The 21,026-nt window shown below is 36.0% G+C and overlaps 2 protein-coding genes across 9 annotated transcripts; one reads left to right on the forward strand and one right to left on the reverse strand.

The window, feature by feature from the left end:
* Window positions 1–115: 115 nt before the first annotated feature.
* LOC103497982 (DDT domain-containing protein PTM) lies at window positions 116–8,752 on the reverse strand. The gene is made up of 9 exons (XM_008460423.3): window positions 7,491–8,752; window positions 6,198–6,908; window positions 4,809–6,030; window positions 3,579–3,861; window positions 3,358–3,482; window positions 2,739–3,205; window positions 2,621–2,649; window positions 1,691–2,227; window positions 116–1,589 (listed from the first exon to the last, which is right to left on the reverse strand). Exons 1-9 carry the CDS (start codon window positions 8,300–8,302, stop codon window positions 673–675), a joined length of 5,103 nt encoding a protein of 1,700 aa, XP_008458645.1. The 5' UTR covers window positions 8,303–8,752; the 3' UTR covers window positions 116–672.
* Window positions 8,753–9,493: 741 nt separating this feature from the next.
* LOC103497981 (uncharacterized) lies at window positions 9,494–17,806 on the forward strand. 8 transcript variants are annotated; one of them, XM_008460416.3, is made up of 5 exons: window positions 9,494–9,659; window positions 9,745–9,884; window positions 14,205–14,557; window positions 14,695–16,664; window positions 17,272–17,806. In XM_008460416.3, exons 3-4 carry the CDS (start codon window positions 14,211–14,213, stop codon window positions 16,658–16,660), a joined length of 2,313 nt encoding a protein of 770 aa, XP_008458638.1. In that variant the 5' UTR covers window positions 9,494–9,659; window positions 9,745–9,884; window positions 14,205–14,210; the 3' UTR covers window positions 16,661–16,664; window positions 17,272–17,806. The 8 variants fall into 8 exon arrangements, with proteins under 8 accessions (XP_008458638.1, XP_008458637.1, XP_008458643.1 ...); XM_008460415.3 differs by having other exon boundaries at window positions 14,208–14,557; XM_008460421.3 differs by having other exon boundaries at window positions 14,248–14,557.
* Window positions 17,807–21,026: the final 3,220 nt, after the last annotated feature.

A 21,026-nucleotide genomic window follows, 5' to 3' on the forward strand; every position in this document is an offset into this window, starting at 1 on the left:
TTCATTGAACCTTTAATTAAATTAATTGAAGAACAGTGATTTTGCGAGAGATATGGTAAAATCACATCAAAATGAGCGGTAAAAGATAAAGTGAGAGTAATTAAGAATGCAAAGGTTTTGATATGAGGAAGCCCTTTTGAATTTGAGAGTGATAGTTGTAAAGGTCATCACAATTTGTACAGGCAATTCAATCAGATAAAGCACATAAAACCGTGCTTTTATCTTCACTTACATAAATAAAAGCTGATTTTGATGATTCCCAAAGGTATTCCCAAAAAATTGAATCGGGGAAAGAAAATTGGTTAGATGATGATGATGACGACTTTTTAAAAGATTTTGGGAAATTTGAAAAATGGAGACGAGAGAGAGAGAGAGAGAGAACTAGCCATTTCTAGTAGAGAATTCTAAAGCTCAATGTCAAGTCCGGTAACCCCCGTAGTCTCTGAAACGCTAATTTCTTCTGCAAACAGCCTCGGCATGTCGGCCAGCGTACCGGAGAATCTTCGACAGTCCAGCTTAACAAGAACAGGTCCTAAGTATTTACGTGGATGTACAAGCATGCTTTCTTTGTTGTTACATAGTTTGTTCAATTGGCAGCTTCCTTCTTGCCCAATGAAACCCCGAAACTAGAAGCGACAAAACTCAAAAACCTTCCGAGATACCTGAACTTAGTTACTGCCACTCTCGGCAACGGCCACATGACCACTGCTCTTCAACAGTCAATGCAGCATCGTCCCAGGGCGAACAATGACTGTGTATTTGTAGTCCACATACTTGGCAAAGGAGATCGGGGATGGGGTCTGAGTTTGTACAGATTTGACAGTTCACAATAGGAATAGACGTTGCAGGTTCCTGTTGCTCACCAGAACCGTGGTTGAAGATATCGTTATCTACGATAGAAAAGGAATTGTCAATATCTCCTGAGGCGTCTCCTGATGGATCTATTCCACCAAACTCAACGTCATCATCAGGTGCTAGTAATTCGGTAAATGAGAAGTAGGTTTGAGGTCCGAAATCCATGTCCTCAAAATTAAGGCTGGCAAAGTCGAAGGTTGCTGCATCATCCAGACCGTGAGCAGAATTGTCCCATTCTGAGAATGGTGAAGATCCCTCAACCGGCTTCAAAAGTGCATTTGTTTCGTGAGGGATGGAGTAGGATGGTTCCGAAAAACCATCCAAATCGTCTTCTGGTTTTGTCTGCCTTCTAATGGGTAGCTTCTGTGGTGCTACTTGTCCAGCTGCAGTGGCTCCATTCCACTCGTCATCTACTCCAGAATTGGGTTCTGTAATTAGCTCGACTCTCGAAAGAGAGAAAATGAAGGGATCTTCTTCTTCCTTGGGCAACATAGTACTACCTGTCTCAAGCGCCGTAGAATCAGAAACAGTTATCAAATCATTACATTCCACTGCTGAATTTTCTTGCTTTGACAACTTTGAACGATTTTTCTTGCCACCATCTTGTTTCTCGGGTTTAGGATCCATGTAAGGACATTCGGGTGATTTAATCCTACGACACCTACAACACTTGAAGCCCATAACTTCAAAGATTTTTGATTCCTCTAGTGCAACAGCGTCCGCATGGTACCAATCTACACAAGGAAATGAGGAGTTACCCATTTAGAGGGACCAAAGAACCAAAAAGGAAAAAAGAAACAAGGAAAAAAAGGGGGAGGCACCAAAGAAAACTTACTTTTGCAAGCCTCACAGCAGATGTACATTAAATCGGACCTATATGGCTTACTACATAAATGGCAAACGGGTTCCTTATGATGTAATTCCCCACCTCCTTTTAAAAGAAGATAATTGTGCCTGAAATTGGTATTGGTATCTTCACCATTCTTCTTCTTCCATATAATACCCCACGAACAATTCCTCCTCTGGCTCTTTGGAGCCAAAACAGAATCACGAGTATTAGCTTGTTTCTTCTCAGATCGAGTGTCCAGCTTGATTACAGAAGTAGCTTGTTTATTCTCAGATCGGGTGTCCAACTTGATTACAGGAGTAACTGGCGGTTGATTAGATCCTTTAGGCTTTACACTCTTGCGTACAGTTGACGAACTTCGATGTCCTTTGCCTTGCAAAGGTAATGGACTTGTTGGGGATTCAGTGCTGTTTCCACTGTGATTAAGAGCCTTGAGATGGCAACACTGATTGCATGTGATTGGGCCTACAACATCCTCGGTAGCAGAAATTGTTGATCTTGCGATACAACTTACATGACAATAGCCTGATGAAAGTAATAACAAGCATATATTAGCTCTAGATTTACTTTCTATGGAGCCTTTCAAGCTAAAGGCTAAAAGAAAACTATTGTAAAAAAGTTAGAATAGACCTAAATAATGGTAGCCGGTAGAAAAAATTGGTTACAAATACAGTGAGTGGAGAAGGAGAAGGAGAAGGAGAAGGAGAGGAGCAATATTTTGGTGAGTGATTTAGAGCTTGAAGAAGATCTCAATATCAGAAGAGTCTAGGCGTGTTGAACACTTGGTTTATCATGTTAGTTTTTATCTTCGAATATATTTGTGTTCTATTAGAAATCACTAATCCATAACTTAAAATGAACCAAATAAATTTCAATTAGAACTTTAAGAGAGAAATCATCTAGGGAAGTATATGATACCTCGGCAGGAGCTGCACTTCACTGCATTCCTGCAGAGTATAAGGAAAAAAAAATTATCAACTACAAACCAAGGCGGTACAAATTATATTACTAACTCGGTGGAGGCATAGAGAAGTACCTAATAAGAACCTCCATTTGACACGATGAACAAGACAACAAGCCCATATTGTCTCTTCTGCATGTGAGATAGAAAAATATCTCTCTCTGGTAGGATTTAACCCATCTTCTTCGTGAATGGTACGGAATATTTTGGTACACCTTGGGTGGTGACACATTAACTTGAAGAGAACCTTCCTCGTACTCTTTGATCAGATACAAAGGGATGCAGTTTTCAGAAAACCAATATGCAACTCGTCCATCTTGCTTCTGTTCTATTTCAATAACATTCTTCATAACACGAGAAGGAAGATGCTTTTGACTCCCAAAGGCAACTCCATAATTAATTTTGTTTTCCACAACTTTTTTATCACTAATACTAGCATTGCGGAAAACAGAAGCTTCGGTCTCTTGACCTTTCATATCCTGAAGGGTTTGTTCCGGCCGGACCAGATCATTCCATCTCAAATGAAAGTCTAGGTTCCTCAACTAATACAAATTCAAATCCCCAAGAGTTAGTTGTTATAAACATCGTTTTTCATTATGGAAAAGATTTAGGAAAACAAATCTAAAATGATCGACGATCCAGTTAAGAAATGAAAAAAAAAGGACGTTTCATTAGAACATGTGTAACAACTAACCTGAAGCGCAAGTTGTGATGCATTCTTACTCGCTTCAACAGCAGCTCTCCATACAAGTTGTCTGCTCCTTCTAGGAATCTCGGAACCGTCAGTGTAGTGTATACCAGAAATCTTCCTTGAGCCACCTAATGTATAGAAATTTTTTAGTATCGAATTGAGCAAGCAAAAGAATCTACAAGCCTCATATACATTGATGAAAATTGAAGTTGTTTATTCATTACCTTGACGAGCTGCTTTAGCAACAATAAATTGAGGCAGTGCTGCTCTCTGGAATATAAGTTTCGATATCCCCCCTCGAAACCATACAAAATTAGCATCGGACCGATCATGAGAAGGAACTGCAGATACAGATGGTTTCCTACCTCTCCTCCCAGGCCCACGCTTGTGGACTGTTGAAGCAACAGCACTTGGAGCATTTTGAATCATTGAAGATTCTAAAAACCATTCATCTACCAGCTTAAACCAGTTACCAGAAAGAGCAATACAGCGAATGTTTTCTTCAAGCTGCAAATTAACTTTTGTTCATCAATAAGGAAAATGAACAATATACTTCAGATTTTTGTAACACACATTCATAGATGGCACATGAATCAACAAGAAGTTCATAAAATTTAAGGCACTCGAAAGAAGTTCGTGGCAGCCAGAGTACTATTCCAGAGAGAGAAATTCTTTCTACAGACCATGACCCTTAACAGTATTAACAAGTATGAATATGGTTCAAAGGATAGTTTCTAGCCTGTCTTTCCCCCAATATGTTTCATGTGCTATTAAAGTGAGGAAGCTATCATTGACTTGCTTCTTGAGTTTGCTGAAAATGTTTGGAACTTCTTTGGTAAGATGTGTGATCAGCACAGATGTCATCCAGATCTTTTTTCTTAATGAGAAAAGAAGACTTCTATTGATAGAAAAATACAAGAATACAGGAACAGAAAACTCTAGATTCCAATCGCAAGCAATAAGACCACACGAATAATTAGAAAGGAAAAAAACAAGAAACCAAATCCCAGTGGGAAATAGAGAATCTTGACCAAATATCGCTAGAAGAACTCTAGATTTTGTTGTTTCATGCACCCCAAAGCCCCAGAAAATAGCACAGAAACTTGGTACCCACTTGAAGCCTGAAAGAAAGAAAGACGGAAAGAAAGAGAGGGCAACAAGAGGGGAGGGAGAGAACAAAGAAATAAAAAAAGAGAAGAGGTCAGTGTTGAGACCACCTCAACCCCAACGCAATGTTTTATTCAATCAAAACGTTATCTAGTTTCTTATAACACTTGGTGCACCAACCCTCCGTACTCCCCCTCCAAACAAACAAGCAAGTGACAATAAAATATAAACTGTTCCAAAGAAACACACTAATCTCTGTCTCATGGGCAATCATTCAAACAAACAGAGTAAAAGCTGAAAATAATTAATCTATCGAGTAGAACAGGCTAGGAAACACCATAACTTACTTCAAGCAAGAGAAATTTGATTAAACTGCAACTTGAAGTTGATTCTAATTGATGACGCCACTTTTTTCTGTAGCTTGCATTCAAGAATGGACCTCCAACAAGACCCCTTAAACTCTCCTCCATATACAGAATGTACACTGCTATGCAAGGTAGATTTCCTTCTCCATTCTTCCCAACACGGAGGCCAGAAAGGATTTTCATAGCACTTCTGGTAGCAGTCAATGCGGCATGATTCAACAAACATCCTTTCTTGCTTAAGACAGAGGCTCTACATGAAAGACACCAACCACACCTCTCCCTTGGTACCTCCATGAGCTTCTTGTCAAATGTTGGCCAGAAGAAGCGTGAGGCTGCTTGTGAAAAAGCCTTTGCTTGCAATAAAGCATACGAAGCAGCAGAACTAGTTCTCTTATCAGATGCATTGTTTCCTGTAACCCGAGTTTCTTCTGATGTTAGAACATCTAGTTTATGAGCAGCTGATGCAGCATACTCTCCATGGGCATAGTGATTCACAAATGCCTGAGGCTTATATTGGGAGCCCATGTAAGCACAACTAATAGCGGAATTGATATCACCCTTCACTTTTCCATGACCCAAAAGACCACCGTTTTGGCTTTGACGAGAAAGATTCAATGAAATAGAGGCATTAGCATTCCCAATATGACTAAAGGATTTATTTCCTGAAGAACTTGATAGGTCTGTTGTGCTAGAAATATCAACCATATTTAGGCAAGCCAAGTCAGTTAAATTATTTGACCTGCTGATATTAGAAGTAAGAGAGTCCACCTTAAATCCATTAGATAGCACACTTTTTCCTACACACTCAGGTAGCATTGTTCCACAACCAGTTGGATGAGAAAGTGGATCCTGTGAAGTCTCCACCTGCAAGGTACCCAACTTATTGTTTTCTTCACTCTTGCACTTAACTGGGTCATTTCCATTCTCAATCACATCAAGCTCCTTACGTTCTTCACCAGAAGGATTTGATTGAGCATATAAGTTGGTATCTTCCCTTAAATTGGCAGGAACTACATCCATGCTACTTGCTTCGGGAAGTACTAGGAGATTTTCCGGGATGTCCCAATATTGCATAATGGCCTTACAGATGCCATAATATATAGCAATACATTGAGAAGAAGAACAAAGAAGATGAAGTACTTTTAGAATGTCATTTCGATTATAATATTTGAGACATGGTTCAGCATTTATGGAAGACTTGAGCCTGCAATTATCAATATATAAAGGTCAGGAAAGATCCAACAAAAGAATTAAAAAGCATGAAAATAAAATCAAAACACAAGTGAAGCAAAGCATGAAATTTCTGAGACAAATTTGAGGGTCAGATGCATAGAGCTTAAAAGAAGCCTAAATAAAAATGTTGTAACATACACCACCAAGTGGTTGCAACTACCCAAGAAAATGTGCTCATATGGATCAATGCCAAAAACTTCTGCTCCTCTAAGTGCTGACCCCTTTGTTATAGTTGGCTCTCTCTTATTTATACTGCATTCAGGACAATACCATGGCCCTTGAGGTATAAGTACCTTCACCATGCCTATACATCTCAAATGGTATGCTGATGGGCACCCATCGCAACAAAGCAAACTCCCATCCATCCCACAGAGTCGACACTCATCGCTGTTTCTGTTCGCATCAACGGCAGTCACATCCAAGTCACCATTACTACCACCTTTTAAACCCGGAAAATTTTGGTCTGTATAAGACTTCGTCCCATTATTCTCTACAATAATCTCCATAGCTTCCGCATCCTTGCAAGCAGAAGTTTTGGGGTATCTGGGATGAACCCTTGTAGGCCCATTTTCAGACAGACATGTAGCTCCAGCATCATAATCCAGTCCAACTTCAGATATCTCACGAGCATCAATTTCTGCTCTAAGCTCTCCAGATTCTAATACTTCATCACAAAGAATTTGTAGAACCATAAGCTTTCGACCAGCAGGAATGGAGTAATACTCATTACCTAGAGCATGCTTGTAAAATCCATTCCATTCTAGACCTTTTGCATGTCCCATAACAGTTAAGTATTGGACCAAATAAACAGGCCAAGTGAGTGAATCTAGCAGGTTCCAATTGAAGTGCCTGTAGAACGTTGTAAAATTGATTATAATATACTCATTAAGATATTATAAATCATTTCCACTTCTTGCAATAAGCTTAAAAGAAATGTCATACATAAAATATATTAAAAATAGATCTGACACTTCCCAAAACCAACAATTTAAAGGACAAAAGTTGATTTCTACATGAAGTTTTCTGAGTGCACAACGTGTTGCTTTTATACATATACTTAATACATGATAATCTTAGGTATCCTAGGTTAGCCTATATGTATTTCAAATCAGAAAATGGTTTAGACAATATAAATGTTCGAAAACTTGATATTCATATCCTAAATACTTCTGTTGGAAGTTAGGACAATTGCTGGATATATAGCACCAACACCCCAAAAAAAACGCATGGGAAAATTCAGTACATGTGCAAACTTTGTACGTTTTTGTAGCATGAATACACTGATGATATAGCTTCCTTCTTCAAAAGAGAGGGGTTTCAAGTTAGCATTTCCAAAATCAGCAGGTAGAAAGACATTATGATAAACCAAAATGTTCTACATTAATCTCCTTGGGGAAACAAAAACCAAGCCAACCAAAAATTAGAAAATACCTCAAGCATTTTGATGCGATTTCTAAGCCATCTGAAGAAAGAACTTCAAGATGCCGGCGTAAGGCACGCATCAGAGCAACATGAATGGAATCCAACAATGTATTCGCTACACCACAATTAAGCGATCCCACAAAGTCGTCCAAACTGAATGGAAACAGGAATAAGCGGACACTAAATGATCGAAGGAAACCATAGACAGATAAAAGATGTGAAACGTGTTGCTCATGGATCCCAATGGTTCCAGAAGATGGAGGAAACTCTGGTGCAGGGATAAGTAGATTTTCATCTCCAAATTCAGAATCCCGGTCCCTAACAGACTCAAGTGAATCACTAGAAGAATCAACGTCAGCTTCGACTTCTTCAGCATCATTTTGCATTATATGCTCACTGCTTACCTTGCTGGGTACCGATGCAACTGGATCCAATTTGTCAGAGGTGTCCGTGGTGTTCTTCCCCGTCACGTTTGTACACTTCGCCTTAATCCTAACTGCCAAATCATCCAAACGCTTTTTTCTCTTACTCAAACCATCGTCAAGATAAGAATCCCCAATTAACAACCCACGAATTTCTCCACTCTCTAAATCCTCACTATCGCCATCCTCGTAAACTACTCTATACAGTCCTTCCTCGTAATATACTACTTTTCCAAGAAACCTTCCACTCCCATTGAACTCTTTCAGCAGATATCGTCCCAACAAGGCCACAGGGCGCCGCTTACACGATTCAATAGCCGATTTCGCATCATCGTTACCATCTTGAAGCCTCCTTTTCCTCGGTCGACCTCTCGATCTAACAACCGGAGGAGGTTCCATTGAAGTATCAAGCAAAAAATAAAAGCAGAAACCTAAATCCAGACACTGTTCTCAAAGCAAAATCTAGGGTTTCAAACTGACTCTAACTGGAATATAGCATTGGAGAGGCATTCAACCCTACGAATGTAGAAAATCCTGCAAAACATCGAACAAAATCAGATTCAACGAACGAACAACAAGTGGCTTGAGCAGATTCGAGACGTCCGGAGGTTGGATGAATGGAATTCAGATTGTTCAATCGTTACGTTTCTGAATAGAAGAAAATGCGACATTAGACGAAGTGGTTGCTTAAGAGCAAACGATGAAGCAAGAAGAAAAACGTTGCTAGGGTTTCATAACCGCCATTGATAATGGCTCTGGGACCTCTCGAGAGAAGAGAGAGGGGGAGGTAAGGAGACCACCCAAAGGATATAATTTACACATCTAACCAGCTTAACTTTCAACGAGTTCGCTCGTCTCAGCGACTCATGACTCACCATCCCTCACTTTAAATCATGAAATTCTATTTATTTTTTCTTATTTCTTTTACATACATATGAAATTCTAATTTTAATTGAATAGAGAATATTCAATTTTAATTTTCAACTCAATTTTTATTTAATATTTTTTCTCTTTTTTTATTCAACCAAAATTCCACCCTATGATAAAATATGTTCTTACATCCTCCTATATATATATATAACAAATCTATATAAATTGTTTCTATTACATATCTATTAATTTGAGCATTTTTATCGTATACAATAGTAATTTCTAACTCAAATTTAGTAAAATACGAATGTTTTTTTTTTAAAACAAATTATAAATTTTAAAACATTTATGATTTTTTTAAAAACGAGATGGATTTACATTTAGTATTCGAATTTAATTTTATAATTTTATCCAACTGAGTGGATATAAAGTTAAAATTCATAACTTTAATTATAATAAACACACCATCAACAAAAAGATCAAAAGCAATATTTTCATTAGTTCTTTTTTTCTTAATATACATTTCTTCCCTTTTAGTTTTTGCATTTAATAATTTATCATATTTTTGTTTTACTGTATTGTAAAATAATAATTCATTGGTTCCGAAGAAAATAATAACTTTTTTAAAAATAAATAATATTAATAGTTTATTGATTGAAGAATTAAAAACATAATATGGAATCTTGTGATTGATATAAATACGTATTTGTATCCGAAATTGTCGCATATATTTTGTCCTCTAATTAAATTGTTTTTTTAATTTTTTTTCATTTTTTTTAAAACCTAGAAAACTTTTGGTGCGGATTCGAGTTCGTTCGGGGTTAGAGCGGTAAGTATCTTCAATGACCAACAATCGTCCGGAATTCAAACATTCGATCTCTTGGATGTAAGCAAATATTCAATCACTGTTGATTTCTGGGTTCGATATGCTTTTGTTCATGGATTTTGTTGTTTCAATTGTTCTTCCATAGGGTCCAAAGTTGTTGTGCTTACCAGCTCCATCTCCTTTTTGTAAAAGATTTTCATTCCATTTGTTCCAGATATCATTGAAATTTAGGCACTGATTCGTTGCCTTCAACACTGCCTAAGCTCTGAAGTACCTTCATAACCGGTAAATAGTTACGCAAATCTTTATATATGTGCAGTTTTATTTTATTGTGGATGTTAAGTCTCCAACGATTCTGGCATTGCTTAGTGTAGTAATTGAATTTTATGAGGATTCTGCATTGTATTTTAATGTCATATGGAGCTTCAGCCAGGGTTTATAATTTTCATTAGAAGATTAGTGCCAAGTTTGATAATTTGCCTTGCTGAGTGGGATTTTTCTGATAATCTCCATATCATTAGTTAGGAATACGTTCTCCAACTTTTGGTTGTACAATTGAATTGGGGTCAAAATTCCTTTCTATAGTCTTGTATTCTTTCACCATTTTCAATAAAAGCATGACTTCCTACTATGTACATACATGTAAATTTTATAAAAGCTTTTGGTTGTTCCCTTGACTATTGTGATTTATTAGACCCGAGAAAGTTGGTTATGGTTCTTAGTTAGAGGGGGTGATTGGTTTGAATGCGGAGATGCCCTGCATCCAAATTTCTTTGGACAACTTGATGTTGTTCACTGAACCCATTGTTTCCCTCATCCTTTTGAGAGCTAGTCCCTGTCCCCAATTAAAAAGTAGGGTGGTTATTTCCTGATTTTCAGCAGATGAATTTTGGTTAGATGCCAAGAGGTGTGACTAGGTCATTTTCTACTATATTAGTTTCCCAATTAAGGCTTTCTTGAATCCTTCTATATCCCCAAATTTTAAACCTCTTCTTTCCTTGGGTGCAATAAGCATTTTCCACTTCATCCAATAGCCCAATGCATTTTTGGTGATTGTTCCCAGGGTAAGTATCACAAAGGGCTTCATTAAATTAGAACATTTACTTGGGGGCTTGAAATAATTCGTTACATGAATAGAGATTTAATGTGCAACATTTTTTAGAAGAATTTCTTTTCCATTTATGGAGGTGAACGAGTCTCCCCTTCTACCCTTAGATAGACTTCCAGATCCTTTCCTTTGTATACTATATGTCTCCATTTTTCTTTGAGCAAAAAACTGACAATGCCAAATACGCAAAGCAAAGGTTAGTCACTAGCTTTACCCTGAAATTTTTTTGAAGACAAACCTTTAAATCGTCTAACAATTGGGCCAATTGGCAGCATGGCAACATGAATCATTAAGGATTGAGGGAATGACAAAACTTTCAGGTGTTGAGGCCTTAAAGAAAATGAGACTATTGGCTGCCCTTGCATAGACAGACACACAGAAGGGTGTGGAACCGAGAGGCAGGACTAGATATAGAAACTTTGCTAATGATTCTCGTGTTTGTTGCTTGTAGCATTAACGACACAGAAATCCTTTTTTCTTTTCCATTAATCTATCTAACCAACAAATCTCATACATCAGATTCTTGAATTGAGAAGTTACCATTACATTTTGTTGCATGCTTTGCTCATGTATTAGTGGTACTCCTTGTTTTCCTTTCTTTGGGTTTTGAACATGATGAATGCACTCATGACCTTCTTGTGATTATTAATAATTGGAGGGATCTTCTTGATTAGTTTTGTGGGAAGGGGTTCCCTCTTCCCTCTGTCCGGCTTCTTTTGATGAATATATATATATATAATCTTTGTTTCTTATTAAGAAAAAAAAAACAAATTCACTCTCGAGCTATAATAACATTGTATGTTGCTTTTCCTGGAATGCAAGCATGTTCTGATTTTGATGTAATAGTTTGTGTTCCAATTGATTTTCCAAGACCTTAGATATAGTTTTGTTACATACATTATAAAGAACAATTGGCTTGTGATCAGTTGCTATCTTTGGATTATTAATCTTACTAGTTAAGGCTATAAATATATATGGTTCTAATTGCCAACACTTTTCTTCCCATTCAAAATATCGAATCGAAAAATTTCTCGGTACTTTTGATAGAAGAGAGTAGGGAGTTGCTAATTTTGAGTTGAGCATAACTAGTTAAGACATTCATTGACTAAGAGGTCAAAAGTTTGAATCTCCACTTTCACATGTTGAATTCAACGTTATCGAGGCGCACGCAAGACGAGGCAACCTAGGGGAGTAGCACCTCTTGCAGTGACTGGGCAGCATCTCTGATGTAGTCTCAAGGAGAAATCCTCCAAGAACCAAGATTGTGGATCTTTTATTAGAATGAATAATGTGCTTCATACAAGAGGAGAAGACTCCTATTTATAGAGTTCTATTACAATTTGGGGTAAAAAGGGAATTAGCCTAGAATATTATCTAATTACCCAATTAACCCTTAGTCTTCTTACATCATTCTACCCCTCCAAAAAGAAAACTCATCCCGAGTTTTAAAAAGAAGAAATTTATGAAGCAAAAAAGGAAAAAAAAGAATGAAATAAACTTGTTCGACGGAGTATGACCAAACCTAGCTCCTACATTCTGAACGAAAATATTATGATTGAAGGGATAAAATCGAGACAAAAAATCAAATATGGCCACCAAAAGATGAACCTCCCCATCGGCCGTAAACCCAGAAAAGATGTTTCCTTCAATCTCACTCCAAACCGTATTCAAAGAACAAATTTCAATAGAATTAGCTTTCGAAGAAAATCCTTCAAGAATCACATTTTCTTTATCATTCGCTTCAAGTTCTTTGACAATTTGAAAATTCATTTCCACCGCAACCAGTGTGTCGTTCTTGTTCAATTTTTGCTCGTTGTTCAATACTTTTTTTTCATCTTCTTCGTTTGATTTTTCTTCACTTGTGACCATTTCCAAATCAACAATTTCAAATTCTTGTTCTTCAATTTTATCTTCAAGATTTTCTACTTGAAAGTTTTCCAACTGTGATTCCTTTTTTTTTCCTTTCGTATATGAAACCAATTCGTTCTTGAACTCTTGCCAATGAATTGATAGTCGATCTATATGTTGAGTCATTTCCTCTGATAAACGTTGAATTTCTTTTGTTGTTTTCTTTATTTCCTCCCATTGTTGTGGGATCAAAGTAGTGATTTTGTTGAATTCTAGAATATGTTGCAATCTCATAGTGGGTATAAGACTCATCCATTGATTTTTTTGAATTAGTCTTTCTTGATAACCAAAAGAGTAATTTTGAGTCTTGGATGGTAAAAATCCATTCTTGGTAATCTTTAATTCATCCAACTTCCAATCTTTATGTTGATTTCTTAGAAAATAGGTTTGAATGGATCGTTGGGCCATTTTTCGGTATTGTCACCTTCTTATTCCATCCCAAACTGCCTTAGAAACATCATCGGAGTCACTAGAATCACTAGAATCAAATTTCCAATTTGGATAATGATTGGTTCTTTGAAAAAATCGAGCATGGCCAAAATTGGAATGTAAAAATTCTTCTTCCGAATCACTTGAATCAGAACTCCAGCATTGTTTATGGATGTAAAATTGATCTTCTTGTCTATACTTACTGCTGGTTTTTTTCTTGGACATCTTCTTTGATCCATAGAAGTCCATTCTTGAAAAATCTTGATAAATCTTTGGTGTCTTTTTTCTTTCTTGGAATTTCAAGGGTTCCCCTAATTAGATGTGTTGTTTGGAAACAAGCACAACACTCAAAGCTCCCTCTCGTGATTGACGTCAACCAAAGTTTCCCGGTCTTCCATCGCCGGCAGTCAATGTTAGCCTAGAGAGTTTGCTCTAATACCAAATTGATGTAGCCTAAGTAGCCTCAAGGAGAAATCCTCCAAGAACCAAGATTGTGGTTCTTTTATTAGAATGAATAATATGCTTCATACAAGAGGAGAAGACTTCTCTTTATAGAGTTCTATTACAATTCGGGGTAAAAAGGGAATTAACCTAGAATATTACCTAATTACCCAATTAACCTTAGCCTTCTTACATCAATCTCAAAGAGCATCTCTTGTTGAGTATTGTGGAGGGCGGGGAGCGCTCAAAAGTCCCTTACATTGTCAAAATAGTCCACAGAATTTGAGCTCTACTATGATACTTCTTATTTTTAAACTTGCATGTCATTTCAATTTATGTTATTCAGTAACTAGACAGTTAATATGAAATAATAGAGTAAATGATGCTGTAGTGATTTGTGTTTGCCTTCTGTGCTAAATACTATGTACGTCACTTAGACCAAAAACTTAACTGATAAACTTGAAGGAACCCTAATATACTTTTAAAAGTTAGAAGCAATGAACTTCTCCACAAGTCAGAATACAGCATTTTAGAATATGAAAGACAGTGTACGTGACGTTTGGTGCATCCTTCTGTTTTAGAAAATTCCAACTTTGAATAGGCGAGATAAGTTTGAATGTTATTTGGAATGTAGTCTATTGACATGATATACTTTTTCTTTTTCCTCCTACACTATTGAAAAAATCTGTCCTTAAATTGAAGTTTACGTAATGGCATAGTAGGTCATGGCTGAGAAGAAAATTATAGCTATTTGTCAATCAGGCGGTGAATTTGAGACTGGTAGAGATGGTATGCTCTCTTACCATGGAGGAGATGCCCATGCTATTGACGTGGATGATAAAATGAAGTTTAATGAGTTCAAGATGGAAATAGCAGAAATGTTTAATTTTGATGTGGACACTATGTCGATCAAATACTTTCTTCCTGGCAACAGGAAGACTCTCATTACACTCTCCAATGACAAGGATCTAAAGCGTATGTTAAAATTTCATGGAGATTCTACCACTGTTGATATTTTTGTAATCATGGAAGAAGTTATGGCTCCCAACATCTCAAATTTGCCAGCCAGTAGGTAGTTTACATGATGTCTGAGCTTTTTATTTTTAATGTTTTGTTGTTTTTCCTTGTCTAATAATTAAAGAGTTAAGACTGTTTCAGCTGCTGGAGTTTGTTCTAAGCAAGAAAATGTTGTCATTCTGTATTTCCTAGGTCAAGCAGAACGACTTTGTCAGAAACAGTGGTACCAGTTGATGGTACCCCCCTGACTGTTGTCCATGGTATTGAGGATGATAATATCGAGTCTGATATCCCACTGGATGGTGCGCTCGATGTTGTGGATGACACAAACCCTTTAGTTAACCACATTGATATAGCAGGTGATATCACACCAATTCTTCCTCTTCTTGGTTCAAGTGATGAAAAGAATGGCAAAGGTGTACAGCAGTGGCAGAATACCATTACCGGGGTGGGTCAAAGGTTCAGTAGTGTTCATGAGTTTCGGGAATCACTTCGTAAATATGCCATTGCACATCAATTTGCATTCAGGTACAAGAAAAATGACAGTCATCGGGTGACCGTTAAATGCAAGGCTGAAGGTTGCCCTTGGAGAATTCATGCTTCTAGATTATCGACCACTCAATTAATATGTATTAAGAAGATGAATCCCACCCATACTTGTGAAGGAGCAGTTACGACTACAGGCCACCAGGCTACAAGGAGTTGGGTGGCAAGTATTGTTAAGGAGAAGTTAAAAGTTTTCCCAAATTACAAACCAAAAGATATTGTTCATGACATCAAACAGGAATACGGAATACAATTAAACTACTTTCAGGCTTGGCGTGGGAAAGAAATAGCAAAGGAGCAGCTTCAGGGTTCATATAAAGAAGCCTATAATCAGTTACCTTTTTTGTGTGGAAAAATAATGGAAACGAATCCTGGTAGTCTTGCCACCTGCGACACTAAAGAAGACTCGACTTTTCACCGTCTTTTTGTCTCTTTCCATGCTTCTTTAAGTGGTTTCCAACAGGGTTGCCGTCCTCTTATTTTTCTTGACAGCATTCCTTTAAAGTCAAAATATCAAGGAACATTATTGGCTGCTACAGCTGCAGATGGAGACGATGGTTTTTTTCCTGTTGCTTTTTCCGTAGTAGATACCGAGAGTGATGATAATTGGAGCTGGTTTCTTTTACAATTAAAATCAGCGTTGTCAACATCATGTCCTATAACTTTTGTGGCAGATAGACAGAAGGGTTTAACTGTTTCAATTGCTAATATATTCAAGGGCTCGTTTCATGGTTATTGCCTAAGATACTTGACGGAACAACTTATTAGAGACTTGAAAGGACAATTTTCTCATGAGGTGAAACGGCTCATAGTTGAGGACTTCTATGCTGCTGCTTATGCACCTAAACCCGAAAATTTTCAGAGATGCGTTGAAAGCATTAAAAGCATATCACTAGAGGCTTACAATTGGATCCTTCAAAGTGAACCCCAGAATTGGGCAAATGCATTCTTCGAGGGTGCTAGGTATAACCACATGACATCAAACTTTGGAGAGATGTTCTACAGCTGGGTATCAGAAGCGCATGAATTGCCGATCACACAAATGGTTGATGTGATTAGGGTTAAGATAATGGAATTGATATATACACGAAGGGCAGATTCAGACCAATGGTTGACAAGGCTTACACCATCCATGGAGGAAAAGTTGGAAAAGGAAGGCCATAAGGCTCATAACCTTCATGTGCTAATCTCGGCGGGCAGCACATTTGAGGTTCGAGGTGACTCAATTGAAGTTGTTGATGTTGATCACTGGGATTGTACGTGTAAAGGATGGCAACTTACTGGATTGCCATGTAGTCATGCAATTGCAGTCCTTGGCTGTCTTGGTCGAAGCCCTTTTGATTTTTGCTCTCGATATTTCACAACTGAAAGCTACAGACTAACATATTCAGACTCAGTGCATCCTGTTCCCCAGGTTGACTTGCCTATACATAAAAGTTCTCTGCAGGCCTCAGTTACCGTAACCCCTCCTCCTACACGGCGTCCACCTGGTCGACCTACATCAAAGCGATATGGATCCCCAGAGGTGATGAAACGTCAACTTCAATGCAGCAGATGCAAAGGGCTTGGGCACAACAAGTCAACGTGCAAACAATTACTGCAGAGTGTTTGATATTGTAAGAACAACTTTCTTGTATACACTTTAAACGTCTTCATATGTACATATAATAATTTTATGATTGTATTTGGATTTAGGCATGAATGTACTGTATGATTAGTTGAGGTACATATATGTTGAACCAAACACTCATGATTAGTAGTCATAAGAATAACTATAATAATACACGATGGGTGTGATTACTATTTGAAATGAAGGAATATATGATGTTGCTAGGACTCCTTTTCTTGGTAGAATTTGTTTTTGCATTCTGGTTTCTTGTAAACTCGTTCTGGCATATCCATCCATATTATGCATCCTGGACTCTAAAGTTCGAAAATTTTCACTTTTTCTTGGTCTTAGTCTTCACATTTGTATCCTTCATTTCATTGTATATTATGGGGCCAACTTCTTGTAACATGCATTATGGATTAACAACATTCATTTTTAGTTTACCATTGTGAAGCTTTTATGTAATTCATGAAGAGGTATTGGTTTGGAGTTTTTGCTCTCTTATTTCATCAATCAATGAAATCTGTTTCTGTTTATATGTTGACCATACGTTAACCTGGTTAGTTGACCAACTTAATACGAGGCGAGGCTCACTTGTTGTTTTTCTCAAACAGGATTGTGAAAAACGAAAGGTCGTTTGAGATCTCCATTGTATAAAGGACTACGCCGAACCATATACTTTTACCTCTTCTTATTTGCTTCCCTTGACTGATTTGTGGAACCAGTCACCAGTGTCGTAAATGGTAGTCTCTCTCCCTCACTCACTCTCCCTCTCTCAGTTGATTCTTTTTCTTTTTAGCTGTTTTGCTAACTTAACTCTACAACAATAGCAATAATCTTAGGAAAGCAATGAAAATAGCAAGTTCTTTTGACTGGCCTCACTTAAGTAGAAGCAAATATCTTGCTCTTTTTTTCCTTTTTCTTTGGCTGATCAAATATGTTGCAATTTATTCTCATCATCTGATCCCTCCGGTATGGATGGTGGTACCTGCTATTTTTTTTTTCCCTCATGTTCTGGAGGGAATTGTTTACATAAAAAGTTAAAGCCATTCAAACTCATATTTGTAGATTTTGTTGATATGTTGGATATTGGCAGTGCTGTCCAATTTTCCCGCAAGGATGGTACAATACAAACATTTTCTTTTTTTCTTTCGTTTTTGTTTCGAGGGCATAGATGGAAAATGAGAGTAATAATACTTGAATTATGAAATTATGAGCTCGTTTTGATTTAGTTTTGATACATTAATAAACAGGTTTTAAGCTCTTGAAATGCGAATATTAACATGACATTAGAGTGAAATGCTGCAATTAATTGGTTTCCTTTCTTCTATATTTATTTGAGAATAAAATACGTGTAATTTTTCAAGGTTTGGAGATGAATAAATTTATTTGTTTGATCTTTAGATGGAATCCACAAAAAATAGTTATAAATCACGACGGGTCTAAATTGTTTTGATTATTAAAGATTAGAGTTTAAATTAATATTATAATTTTTTCTGTCTTAACCTCCCAAATTTAAGGGAATAAGTTTTTTCTTTCTTCCTTTTTTTTTTCAAAATTTTAATATTTTTAATTTTTCTATTTTAAAGAGTATTAAAAATGCAATGGGTAAAGGAGATGGTGTCCCAAACAGGAGTTTGGAAGTAATTTTGAGATGCTAAAATCACTTTTTTTCTTGATTTTGGTTTTTGGCATCTATACATTTCAAATTGATTTTAAAATAATTATGTAATAGGTGATTTATTTTCGACCAATCACTCCTGAATGGTTATTTAATTCAGTTTTTATGCAAAACAGTGTTGGTTAGTCATTTATTATTATTATTTTTATTTTGAAAATTTAAATATGAGAACAAATGATGCATTGTGTCATTAAATTATTAACAAAACAAACAAACAATTATATATGTATTGAATCATATCAACCATACGTAGAAGAATTTTAACAATGAAGTAAATATAAATGGATGGTAGATAATTATTTTTTAAATAAAAAATACAATTACTAATTGGTTAACTTTAAATTAATTTTTGAAACCAAACATACGATTGAAAATCAATTCTAAATATATGAAAATTGCTTCTATGAGTTTGATTTCAAACATAAATTTGATTGTTTAAAAAAAATTTTAAAAAAATCAATTGTTCTTAAATTTCATTTTCTAAAATCAATACCTTAACTATCGCTTCCAAACACATCCTAAATCAACCCACCCGAATCAATGGAACCTCTTGAATGGGCTATGTTCGAACCTTTTCTGTTTTTAATGGACGAGACTCTCTCCCTACTTGCTTCCACAACCATATTGTGGCGTTTGTTTTAGAGGAATTGAGTTAAGTTGGTAATAATTATAGAGTAAAAATAATCAAACGAGTTGATGCAAACAACAATGTGAAAAATAAGAGTGACCCCCTATGTACGTTTTTTCATTTTTGTAACACCGTTGGTGAAAACTAGCAAGTTGTTGGTGTGTGTTTGCAATCCTGGTATCTTCTCTTGAGCATTCTTTTGGTCAAAAGAGATGTCTTCCCAAGAAGCTAGTTATGTTTGTTCTCTTTTCTTTTGTCTCCCGAGTATCTTAATTTGACATTTTTAGTTCATGAGTTTTTTAGAAATAGGTTTAAAAGCTCCTCATGTTGATAAAATTATCAAAATTGATAAGAAATTTAACCATACAAGTTGATGCGGCTGCTTATGTAGACAGATCCTTAAAAAAAGAATTATATGTACAATCCTCTTCTCTCTCTCGTTTTTCCACGAGATGTTGAGAATCATTTCCGTGGCTGATAGCATTACCATTTCAAGATTGGAAGTCAGCTGATCAAGAGATGTTAACTGCCATTAGGTTTCTCCTTACTTTTAATATTCCTCATCTTTGAAGCCAAACCCATAACACCAAAACACTTAGAAACTACTCCCATCCATGGCTACCCAACATAATTCCCGTTCATGCCTACCCAGTCCACAGTATCATTCCTCACCTACACGATCATCACAAAACCCTCTTCAAGATTCCATCAAAAAATTCAACATAGAAACACAATTACTGATTATTCCTTTTGATTATTAACTCTCAAATGGATGGAATACTAGACCAGTACTCCATATAATCACTCTCTTCCTCCTTTTCTTTTGAACCACCACCAAAACACCGACAACCGCCAAACCGTCAGAGCTAAGAGAGACATGGAGGACAAAAACCCCACCACGGTGGCAATTAATATTTAAGACAGAAGACAATGAAATACCCCCGATGGCCTGATTCAAAAGGTTAATTAGACTCCAACGTAGGAAAAGAACTATGTCGTTTTCATGCTCTGTAATGGAAAAAAGAAAAAGAAAACAAATAAACAAATAAGAATGAGGAGAGAGGAAGACGCGATAAATGATGGAATGATTAAAATTTTATATTGTATTATGAATATAATAAGTAGGTGCTCATAAGGTTCATAGAGTAAGGTTAATGTTTGAAATGGCATAGAAAACATTGTTTTTAAAAATTCATTTTCATACCAATAACTTTGATACACTTCTTAAAATATTTCAGAAACATGTACATCTTGAACAACTCTTCTCAAGATTTCAAATTACTATAAAAGAATTTACGAATGATAAAAATTAGTCAATAACTAAAGTTTGGACGACGAACAATAATGATGGTTGAAGTTGTTCAATCTAATGAACGAAATTGGATGGTAAGAAAGACAACACTCAGTCCTCCCTTCCAACCTCGACTTTAGCAAAATAGTATAATGTTTTGATAACTCCAAAACTCCAATGAATTTCATGCGATCAATGGTAAAAAGCAATCATTTTAATATTGCAAATTAGTTTTTTTTATTATTATTATTGAATTTTGTTCTATCTTTTTTAGTTTACAAACTCTCTACTGTCTTTTTTTTTTTTTCACTTTTTAGTTTTAAATTTTCAATTGTTTTATTTTATTACAGATAGTAGATATATCATTTCTTAATCTAAATAATAATAAGAAGAAGAAGAAGAAGAAATTGAATTAGTTTTCTTATCTCATCGAACAAGCAAATAAATTATTTTATTTTGAATCCTTGATTAAGAAACTTAAAATTCTTCCTAACAGTTAAGACTTAATCCATATATTTAGTACAAAATGTCAATTTCAGCACTAAAAAATGTTGAATTCAAACAAAATAAAAACAATTAAAGAACAAAAACAGAATTTAGCAAAAGGGGTTTTTCTTTTCTTTTCTTTTCTTTTTTTTTTTTTTTTTTCTATTGGAACGAATTATTAACTTTTGCACTAAGCAAATCATGAGTAGTATTTAAAACCTACCAATTAAAGACAATTGAATTAAAAAGAAAAAAAATTCCAAAATTCTTCAACTTCTTTTCC

This window comes from Cucumis melo, chromosome 11 (assembly GCF_025177605.1).
Source record: "Cucumis melo cultivar AY chromosome 11, USDA_Cmelo_AY_1.0, whole genome shotgun sequence".
Classification (NCBI taxonomy): domain Eukaryota; kingdom Viridiplantae; phylum Streptophyta; class Magnoliopsida; order Cucurbitales; family Cucurbitaceae; genus Cucumis; species Cucumis melo.

Coding starts and splice junctions, on each gene's coding strand:
- LOC103497982 (XM_008460423.3), bottom strand. CDS start 8,302: ATGGAACCTCCTCCGGTTGTTAGATCGAGAGGTCGACCGAGGAAAAGG. Junction 3,206..3,357: donor CATCACAACTTGCGCTTCAG/GTTAGTTGTTAC, acceptor AATTTGTATTAG/TTGAGGAACCTAGACTTTCA. Junction 2,228..2,620: donor GAAGTGCAGCTCCTGCCGAG/GTATCATATACT, acceptor TACTTTCATCAG/GCTATTGTCATGTAAGTTGT.
- LOC103497981 (XM_008460416.3), top strand. CDS start 14,211: ATGGCTGAGAAGAAAATTATAGCTATTTGTCAATCAGGCGGTGAATTT. Junction 14,558..14,694: donor TCAAATTTGCCAGCCAGTAG/GTAGTTTACATG, acceptor TGTATTTCCTAG/GTCAAGCAGAACGACTTTGT.